General features: G+C 33.1%; 1 protein-coding gene across 1 annotated transcript; it reads left to right on the top strand.

Annotated features, from left to right (window-relative positions):
• Positions 1–7,163: 7,163 nt before the first annotated feature.
• On the top strand, positions 7,164–11,618 carry LOC123313553. Its single transcript, XM_044898491.1, has 2 exons — positions 7,164–7,309; positions 11,259–11,618. Exons 1-2 carry the CDS (start codon positions 7,301–7,303, stop codon positions 11,592–11,594), a joined length of 345 nt encoding a protein of 114 aa, XP_044754426.1. The 5' UTR covers positions 7,164–7,300; the 3' UTR covers positions 11,595–11,618.
• Positions 11,619–11,862: the final 244 nt, after the last annotated feature.

The raw sequence follows: 11,862 nt of genomic DNA, 5'->3' as shown, positions 1-11,862 counted from the left end.
TTTTTTCTCAACATCCTCCGTCCCTAGATTTATCGCCCTACTGTACAGATGATAATTTTTTCTCGATACAGTCAAGTTTGGGTAACCTAAGATCAGAAAGAAATGCATGGCGTCGCGACGTTGAAAAAAATCATCAATTTTGCACTTGTACGTTACTCGCATGGTCTACGATTGTAGACCACACCTATTCGAACGATGTTTTTCAGTAAACTATATGCATTACGCGCACATACGCTCTAGTAGCTGTTGATATTTCAGTATTTATACAATCACTATACTTTTGACTGTGCCACCCAGCTCTAATCGAAGTAAATAAATCCAGAGTACGACTGGTCTACGATTGTAGTACGCGCTACCGCTACTACTCAACTACTATATCACAAGTTGACAAATATCGATACAGTACGGAGAAATAAACGAGAAATACCACCAAAGTTCCTACCGCACCGAAAAAGAATGAAATTTTTTCCTATTTGGTTTCAGAGAAGAAGAACCCTCGTAACGTATTGCCCGAAAAAAAAACAAGTCAGTAATATTTTTGTCGTCTACGCATCCTTTAATACGATAGATGTAAAAACAGGAGATTCCTGTTATCATAACCGATTCCAATGAAGCAAAAATTGGGATTGAATCAGTAGATCAGCTGTGCAACAATAATTATAATTTTGCCTGAAATACTTGTCGGTGGCCAATGGTAGTGTTTTATGATTTATATTGAATATTTCTGGCATGAAAGCTTTATGCGTATTCAAAGCGCATCACCCTGGAGAAACAGTTTACCGAAGTGAATATTCAGAAAAGTGTGCAAGGAAACAGATCAAACCGCAAATAGAATTCCGATATACAATTCTTCAATTGCTAGCAGAAATTGGACACGACATCTTTTAGGTACAAGCTTTGAGTATTACTATTATTATTAGTTTTTACTCAAGGGTACAAGTAAGGTCGAACCCCCTCTCCCTGACAGGCAACAAAATTAAATGTTGGACGTTGCTTTATCTGCATAGACATATATTCTCAAGAAGAATATACAGATGTGATTCTAATGTAGGGATTTTGTGAGTGCCATTCCTGGAAATCAGTAAGAGAATACGCAAGAAAATACTCCAACCGCAAAATTCCCCATCGTACGAAGGCGTAGAAGGGCCAAGGAATTATTTTATTTTCAATCCCGACTTATAAGTCGGGATCTCGAGATCCGGAGTTATAAGTCGGGATCTCGAGATCCCGAGATATAAGTCGGGATTATAACCTCTATTTTTCGAATTCAACTTAGTCGTTGTCGAATTCAACTTTGTCGTGTTCGAGGTGCAGTGAATATAATCATTAACTAACTATCCTACGGTAAATTTAATTGGACTCAAAATGTACAGGTGTTTATGTAAAATCATCAAGTTGGACACATCGAATTATTCTAAACTCAAGATTTTCAAATTACAACCTATATTTTTCAAAATCAGTCGATTCTACATGGAAAAAAGACAAAGCTAAAATAAAATTACCTACATAAGGCAAAATTATGAAAAATTGAAAGTGCGAAAGAATTTCTTGAGAAAATCTTTTCAGCAGAAATATACAGAAAAGTGTGACTTCGCATTTTCACAATTTTTTTCATAGGAATCCGAATAACTCATAATCCTTTGAGTTTTTACCCAGGGGTTATATATTGTTGAAACTCCTACATCAAATCAGCTATCATATCACATATACCACACATATAAGAGAATTATCTTTTTGGTTTATTTGAATAAAACCTTTGTTATTGAAACAGAATACACACATATTTCTGTTGTTTTTAATTCACCTGAATCTTACAAAAATCTACATGATGTTATAACTCTTCTATTTCAAAAAGGTTAATCCAGAATTGTAAATTATGCTTCCGGAGTATGGACCAACATGCTAGAATTTCCTTATGCTCGAATCCTATCGAATAATATTGCTGCACTAATTGTTCAGTTCTTGTCTCCTAGAATGGAATATACATAATTCAATATGGCTATTCATTTAGAGACAGCAAAAAAACTTACCTCTGACGTGTCATTCATTTTCACTGCAAAATGTTGAAAAAGTTATTCCCGATTTAAATTTACCGTAGGATAGTTAGGTAATGATTATATTGATTACACCTCGAACACGACAAAGTTGAATTCGACAACGACTAAGTTGAATTCGAAAAATAGGGGTTATAATCCCGACTTATATCTCGGGATCTCGAGATCCCGACTTATAACTCCGGATCTCGAGATCCCGAGTTATAAGTCGGGATTGAAAATAAAATAATTTCTTGGCCCTTCTACGCCTTCGTACCATCGTGCACTTTTCACAAGAATTAATAGATAGCTTCGTGAGAAAAGGAATTTTGAAATGAAAGTTGATCGTACATCAAGACAAAGTGCAAATGTCTTATACACATGTACAGGGTGGGCAAATTTCGATGTTTTAGCACTACAGCTTTTAAACCAGAGGAGATAGATAAAATCTGATACCCCATTCTCGTTCTCTTTTTCTGAGAAACTTACAATAGTAGTAGTGATTTTTCGCCACTTTCTTTTGTTTTCGAGTTATAAGCAAAAATTGGAAAAATGGCGATATCGAAATAAATTTATATCTCCGCTAATACTGATGATAGAGCTCTGAAATTGAAACATTATATAGGCACTTTTTTACGTAGAATCCAGTGGCGTGCTCGCATTTTTAGCAGGTTTTTTAATTACGAAGCTATGACCCAAAGTTATGTTTTTTAAATGGAAACAATAGTTTTCTGTGCAATTTTTTGAAAGCTTAAATTTCACTGATTTCAAACATATATAACATTATATGGTTTGTATCAATATAAATAATATAAAATGGTCAAAAATCTTTTTTCTCAATATTTCTATGGTTTCAACTTTTGACGAGCACAGAAAAGTAGAGTTTCCTATAACAAAAGCGGTCTCCTTCCGGCAATGTCATTCTTTCTATGCATTTTACCAATTTTCACAAAATTTGAATCAAGATATATTTAATAAATTTTCATAATAATGAAAAGACTTATAGAAGGAGACAGTGGTAATCATACAATGCTATATGTTTCTGTGCTCATCAAAAGTTGAAACCATAGAAATATTGAGAAAAAAGGTTTTTGACCATTTTCTATCATTTATATTGATACAAACCATATGATGTTATATATTTTTGAAATCAGTAAAAATTAAACTTTCAAAAAATTGCACAGAAAACTAGTGTTTCCATTTGAAGAACATAACTTTGGGTAATAGCTTCGCAATTAAAAATCCTGCTAAAAAGACGAGCACGCCACTGGATTCTACGTAAAAAAGTACCTGTATAATGTTTCAATTTCAGAGCTCTATCATCAGTATTAGCGGAGATATAAATTTATTTCGATATCGCCATTTTTCCAATTTTTGCTTATAACTCGAAAACAAAAGAAAGTGGCCAAAAATGACTACTACTATTGTTAGTTTCTCAGAAAAAGGAAACGAGAATGGGATATCAGATTTTGTGTATCTCCTCTGGTTTAAAAACTGTAGTGCTAAAACATCGAAATTTGCCCACCCTGTACACTATGACCATTATAATTTTTTTTATTTTTCAATATAATCTTTATCATCTTGTTGATTCTTTCACCTCCACTAATATCACTAGCATATCATTCTAGAGATAACACAGTCGCAAAATCCACTTAAGTTATTGGTATATTCTCTAAAATTTACTGAATTATGTTTTCTGATGTGTATCATCTCACTATTGAGTCTTCTGGGGTAGTTACGTTTCCTGTCTAGAAATATTCTTATTTCTCAGGGAAATCGATAAACGATAATTTTTCAATGGAAAACCTTGAAGTTATTCATGTTTCAGCAGAGCTCCATTTTCAGATTCGTTCTGGTAATTTCACGTTGAAAAATCATTTTCTTTGGACATAAAAACAAAACAGAATTTTATGAGGAATCAATTTTCACAATTATATGTAGGGCTACCGTTTGAAAAAATAATGTTGCTGGTGTCACTTCCGGTGAAAACGGAATTCCCACGAGTCTCCAAGGAGTCATCTCTCTAGTCAAAGCTCAACTCCGAAATCTCAAAAGTAAATTTCGATATACAGATTGAATGATGACTGACTGAGGAGATTGATTTTCATTTTGAAGGAAAAACTTTATCGTTAATTTAGCCATGGAAGAAATTAAATAGAGTACATTTTCATGCTGAAGTGACAATTTTTTTGCTGATCGATGCATTCAGAATATTATGTTACTTCGACTTTCTATTCTGGAAGTAATGAAGACTATGCTTTCAGTTAATTAATCCCTAATCAAGAATTAAATGTCAGTTGCTATAGATATTTTGAAATGATTTTTATATATATAATTACAAGTTCTTCGTGCAATTCTATCACAAAAATAAGTTAGTAATGAGCTAAGACCCGGAAGAATAAAAGTTCGACAATTTCAAACTCGGTTACAAATGAGGAATGGTTCCTCCCAAGAGAATGATTTCCGCTTACCTTCGTCGAAGTGCCAGGGTTACCTCCACGCCTTGGCTAGCTCCATACATCTTCATATAGCACATGTCTTCATTCGATTTGTTCTCGACCCTGCAAACACCGAACTGCTCTTGAAAACATAACGACTCGCATAATTCAGTCTGAAACTTCGATTGAAGCTTCGATAACATTTAAGGACTTTCCAAAGGATTTGGATGTTGAAAAATATTCAGGGTTTACTTCTGTTCCCATTGAACTTCGAACCCAATTGAACTGAACCAATAAAAAGGCACTCTTTCAGTGACAGCGAGACGTTAAGGAGTAAGTTCAATAATGGCAATTCAGCAACGAATTACTGAGGCAACTAACATATTTCCACACAATTATCACTAAACTAAAGTTAAAGTATTATTGCAGGTTCTGATTTACTGGATATTCATAGTTATAGTCAAGAAGTTCAATTTTGCGAGCGTTATGATGGAGATATTTTAACGTGTGAGCACGGAGAGCGGTATAATATTCGTGATCATTAATCGATAGATTTTCCTGAATATTGGATCACCCTGTAGGTGAATATTATGAATTTTTTTCGTTTTCGTAACAACAAAATAATTTATTCGGAGGAAAAATTCCAAATCTCTGCTTGGAATAGTTATACAGGTGATCGATAAACATTCCCTTCAATAAATCTTGAACTCATAGGTGAAATTATTTCAAATTTTACAGTTTTGTCACTCTTTTCGACTGCCTTCTATAAAATTTTTATCAAATGGGAAAAATACAACCGGACTAGCGAAATTTTTGACTTCCTATATTTCCGGTGATATCGGATCAGACTGTGCCTGAAAAATATGATTTTTATGACTGAAAAAGAATACTAGTATTTGTAGGGAGTCCAGATTAAGGGAGATTAAGGGATTAAGGGAGTAGGGAGTTCAGATTAAGAAATCAAATCATAAAAAAGTGTTCATAAATGAAACGAATTTATTTGAGATAACTTGCAATCAACAAACTGGATGATGAATAAAACAAAATCAGCAATTAATATTCGAACTCAAAAACAAATTGAATGAAAAAATTTTCCGTTGAGAAATTGTTCAAAATGGTATCCATGTCAATACATTTTTGAGCACGTTGATAAAGTTGTTTCAAAGCTTTTGCAATCGTATTTGGTTGTGATTCAATAATATCGTAAGCATCAATAATTCCTTGTGGCAGTTGATCCTTAATGTTTATCTGTACTGCATTGACAGCTTGTTTAACGCTCCCCATAAAAAATAATACAATGGTGTCTGATCAGGGGATCGATATAGCCTATGATTCATTGACAAAAATTGAGCCTTGAAATTTCATCGCCTTGTTCTAATTTTTGCACAATTTGTTGATAATATTCTGGCTTGTTTTATTGTTTTATGTACTCTGTTCTCAGGGACCCTCATCTCCTTGCCTATTCTGCGCGTACTGTTAGATGAATTTTCTGTGAGCATTTCTAGGATTGTATTTTCTTCATTTGCACTTTGTCTTGATGTGCGATGAACTTTCATTTCAAAATTCCTTTTCTCACGAAGCTATCTATTAATTCTTGTGAAAAGTGCACGATGGGGAATTTTGCGGTTGGAGTATTTTCTTGCGTATTTTCTTACTGATTTCCAGGTGGCACTCACAAAATCCATACATTAGAATCACATCCGTATATTCTTCTTGAGAATATTGAGAAGGCATGCATCCGTCAGCAGAACAAATCAACAATTGTAGCAGGTCTGATTGTTTAATTAGCTTTTCTCAGTGGATCACAGATCATGTAATTTTCGACCGAAAAAATTTGAAACAATCATTCGCTTTCTCAATTTGAGGAAAACTACAGGGGATTTAGTTGTAAAGGGTGACAAAACTGCAATATTCGAAACAATTCCACTGATAAGTTCCAGATTTATTAAACTATGAAGTTTCACTCTTGAGAAAATGTTTATTGATTACCCTGCTTGACGATGGCAAGCAGAGATTTAGAATTGATTCTTTGTGGGTACGAAAACGAAAAAAATTCATAATGTTCACGTACAGAGTGGTCCAATATTCATATAAATAGAAAAACTCTAAAATTTTCCCAGTAAGAATCTGCTTTATTCGATTACAGAAATATTGAAGAAACATCACAATTTGAAATCATTCGGACGTTCAGTTCAAGAGTTAATGAACTGTGAAATTTCAGTCATGAGATGAACATCACCCTGTATATCCCAAACGGAGGCGCTCAGGCGATTAGAACCTCTTGATACGAGTTCAGTTGATTCATTGTATCCGTTCGTCACCTCCTTCCCGGGACACCCTGTATGTATTGTATGAATCGATGTGGTAATACCGTTAAACGAATATGTTTTGCGAATCATGTGATATAGAAAACATAACAAAAAAGTGATCAAAATAGAGGTTCATTAATCGTTCCGAAATATTGCAGATGCTTTCACTAGAATACTGCTACTATGAGATGGCCTGATGAGATTCAAATTAGCCACTACTGCAACGAAGGAATACGGCATCTTATTTTCCATCATGCTACCATAGTCCTTCCGATAGCAATGATAATCCTAATAAACTTCGAAATAGAGTGCCTATTTCGAATATAACATTAAATCACATCCAAGTGAATGATGCCTGGGATGAGATCTAACAGTAACTATTGCATCTTGGTATGCATCTAATGATATAGATTTCCTAATACTGAACGGTACATTTAGGTATATAAAAATATACAGATTCTCTCGAAGCTTGACTTCAGAATTCAAGTTTGTGTAAGTAAGACGGTGTGCTGTAGTCATCATGATTAAGGTAAGCAATGTATTTACATCATTTCCTATTGTAATTCTGATGGGAGTCTATTCTGGAAATTATTTTGTTATGAGCAAAATATATTCTTGGTGTTGGAAAGAGATGTTTTTTCTTTTGCAATGAATGTTTCTCAGTGAGTATATAATGTTTAAAAATATAAATTATGTGATATTTTCTAATATTTTATTAAAATTCCTTTCACTTTATTAACTCTTTATTCTACTACGTCTAAATGTCACAGCTTTAAGTACAATATATGACATCTTCCCTTTTTCAAAATTCAATATAATGAAACATGCACAGCAAATATATTATGATGCAGGTTCAGTATATACAATACAATATTCACAATTCAATATCTTTCTGGTTTCCTAATTTTCCTACCAAATTTACTTTCCTTAACAGTTCGTTTTGTTACCTTCGAGTTTTGGTTAGAAATATCGTCTGAATCTCAGACACATTCATGTTCAGAAATAATTTCTGTTATTTTGGAACAACTTGGTTCACTGCTAGAACTTGTCTCAAGTTTAGGGTTTAAGTGACTGTTTTCAATAATTCCTTTTTTTCCTCCTTTATAAAATTACTAATACATATTACAATCTTCATCATCAGTTATATTTAAGTTATAATCGATAGTTTCATGATTTTCTTTGTATGATTTCAAAAATATTCTATTTCTCCGTTTAACACAATTATTACTTAAGTATTTTACAAGATGAGAATTATCATTTAACTTTTCAATTACAATTCCAGGGGTCCAAATATCTTTTTCTTCCAAGAAAATTTCCTGATTTGAAAATAAGGGTTTTAATTTTTTTGCATTGACATCATGATAATATTTCTGGTAGTTTTGTCTTTCTAATGAGATTTTTCTTTGATTACTATAGCTAATAGGCATAGATTTGCGCTTTTTTGGCATTATTAGTAAAATTCCTCTGGTTTTTCTTCCGAAAAATAGTTCAGATGGAGATAAAATATTGTGACATATAGGACAATTTCTTATTTCTAAAAGTGCTAAGTTCAAATCTCTTTTACTACTGACACATTTTTTCATTGCATTATTTATTGTTTGGATAAAGTGGACTAGATTGTATTGTGCTGAAAATAATAACCATTTGACAATTCTCTGAACAATGCATTTTTGTGATGAATCTACAGTCAAAATTATTGGTTTATTTGGAATATAATATTGTAAATGTGGTGGAGTGCTCAATATTTCCTTTAGTTTACAAAAAGCTTCTTGTTGTTTATGATCCCATAAGAATATTGTTTTTTTTTTTATTAGCATTCTCAAAGGAGCTGTTATTTCAGCAACATTCAGAATAAATTTATGAACATAATTAATTATTCCGAGAAATGACTGTGGTCATTTGGTACAGGATATTTTCTTATAACTCTAACTTTATCATTATCTGGTTTTATTCCATTTTCATTGAAAATATTTCCCAGGAATTTAATTCCTTTGACTCACAAATTTGCATTTTTCCTTATTCAATTTCAAATTCACCTCTCTGGCTTTTTCTAAAATCAACCTCAATCTAACATCATGCTCTTCGTTATCACTACCATAAACTAATAAATCATCTAAGTAAATATCAGCACCATCAATATACTCAAAAATTTCCGACATTTTACGCTGATACACTCCACTTGCTGACTTTATATCAAAAGGCATGCAAAAATATCTGTACCTTCCAAAAGGTGTATTGAAAGTACACAATTTTGAATTTTTTTCATATAACTCAACGCACCAAAATCCACTAGTTACATCTAATACAAAAATACTTTGCACCTTGCATTTTCATGAAAATATCTCTTCAAGAACGAAAAAGGTAGTTTTAAGGTTCAGGGAGGGGTTTAGTGGAGTAGCTAGAATGAGGTGCCATGAAAATGACCTTTTGATGAACAGCTCCTAAGGATGGCACCCGACAGGCAATTTTTAATTTTTTTTTTAATTCAGAAAACTTTCAAAAAATTGAGCAAACATTTTGTCGGAGCGAGAAGGCGATGAAAAAGTTAAGCGATGTTCCCATATAATTGCGAGGGGTAGAAAAAGATACATTCAAAATCCCTGAGAATTTTTTTTCCTTATTCATATAATAACTTTGAGAAATTAATTTTTGATAGCTTGATTTATTTTGAACAAATAATGTCTCTCGTCATTTTCTGCTTTATGTGACAGTTTTAATCTAGTTGGCGGATATCAAGCAGAAATTATAGCGAAGCACCACGAATTTTTTTTTATTGCCTAGAATAACATTTCTTTTCATATGCGATCTTCAGGGGGCTTTATGCAGGGGCTGCCCAAAAAAAATATATGAAAAACCCACTGTTTTCCGACTATGAATCAACCCTCAAATTAACTTCTCATTTACAAACTGCATGAATATATTCATAATGTTCCTTTTATATTTATTTCAATCCATTTTATTCCAAACAACTCTGAATAAATAGCATCAACGGAAAATGTATCCATGTTGCCTATAGGTATGGTTGAAAAAATAAAATTTGTCAAATTAGTTCAATCCATTTTCTCACATTTGACATCAAGTATTTTTTGAACCATACACAACATGGATGCATAGTTTCCGAATTTCGATTTCCAATTTCCTCAGGGTAAGATCGAACGAAATTGGTGGAATCTTAAATCAAAAAAAAAAGGTAGAAATAGTCTCTATGAACCATTAATTTCTGAACCAGTCGACTCTGAAGAATTTTCCCTGATTTCAAAACTGGTTTTTTATCATAATACTTTTCCATGCTTATGTTAGATAGTTTTTCCGATATCCTATTTTGATATACCTTCAAATATCATCATATTGATTATTCACTTCAAGATTTCGTTCAATGAATAAGGTACAAAATCCAGTGACCCGCTTACGTGAAACACACACTGTATACTTACATAAATTTTGAAGGTACATACAGGTTTATTCAAAACTAAAATAAAATCTAGAAACTAATGATATTGCAACTTATTATATGGCCATTACGCTAAACACCCCTTATTTATTATTATTATTATTTATTAGTAGTTTTCTCAACATTCATTTTGAATTGGTTTTCGAAATTTGCAAAAATAAAGTTATCGACGTAAAACATGTTCCACCGAAGACAAATGAATGGTACGAACTGACCAGCCCTGTGGCCCAACAATAAACCGGCCAACCGGGAATTTTCCCGGTTTCCCGGCGGTCCCATCCGCCCCTGGCGTATGTTTATCAAAGTGTAGTTATGTTTTCTGAGAGTAGGGTTGATTTAATCATTGAAGCACTCAAAAAACTCTTAAGCTGTACATATTGTTGTTTTACGGAAGTGTGTGGGTAGATCTTTTTCATGATCATTTTCTCTTTCACAGACTTCAAAATATCGTCCATGTACTCTCTATTATAGTGATTGTTTTCACCAATCTGACGGGTAGATCTTTTTCATGATCATTTTCTCTTTCACAGACTTCAAAATATCGTCCATGTACTCTCTATTATAGTGATTGTTTTCACCAATCTGACGTATAATTTCTAGTTCTCTCTTATAGTTTTCTTTAGAAATAGGTATACTTAAAAGTCGGTTGAACAGATATCTATGAAGGCTGTTCTTTTTATAGATGCATCATGTTTCAAATAACAACAAGAATATCCATTTGTTATTTTCTGCTGGCATGATGATGGACCACGGCAGAAATCGATAGCCAATAGACTCTTTTTAAATAAACTGTGTTTTCTATTATTCCTGATCTACGTTCACACACCAATGGAAGAATTTACAACACAAAAAAGTTTTAAAAAATGTTCAGAATAATCACAGTTACCATCTGTTAAAGTTTGTCATAGAGCTTGTAGAACACCCTGTATAGTCATGAAAAGTATAGTCTTATAGCCACTCTAAAAAAAAACGTTTGCGTTTTATTGCTTTATCTTGTTTGAAAGTCATATTTTATATTTTATTTCAGAAAGTATTTCCAATGCTCATCCTCCTTGCATCAGCTTCAACCGCTCCAACACTGAACTTCAACAAACTGCAGAGCATTCAGAGAATCATAGATGATTCAGAAATATCGCCAACAATCTACCGCAGCTCCTACCCGTCAAGCAATGCAGTAAATGGATTTCTGAATCTTCCCATATTTCCAACCCTACCTGCTCTTAGATTGAATGGAATAAGCCCAGTTTACCTTCCACCTCAAGGTTATTATAATCCTCATAATGGTCAGCTAACTGGTCATATTGTGGGAGCTTTTCCGTTTGCTTACAATGGTTATGCCCATGGCTATGGTTGGAGACACTGAATATATTGCTTTAGAAATAGTAAAGATGTTGTACATATTTCAATATTTATTTCATTAAATGCCATGAAGGAAAAACTTTTATTCTACTTCTATTTTTTAAGCAGGTTATATCAACTACTCACCTTTACAAAATATATCGTCGATTCCTACGAAGGCGTAGAAGGGCCAAGGTATTATTTTATTTTGAATCCCGACTTGTAAGTCGGCATATCGAGATCCCGAGATATAGGTCGGAATTGTAACCTATAATTTTCGAAATTAACGCAGT

Source organism: Coccinella septempunctata, chromosome 5 (genome assembly GCF_907165205.1).
Source record: "Coccinella septempunctata chromosome 5, icCocSept1.1, whole genome shotgun sequence".
In the NCBI taxonomy this organism is placed as follows: Eukaryota; Metazoa; Arthropoda; class Insecta; order Coleoptera; family Coccinellidae; genus Coccinella; species Coccinella septempunctata.
The sequence above is the reverse complement of the archived record's forward strand: the minus strand, read 5'-3'. Positions and strand labels throughout refer to the sequence as shown.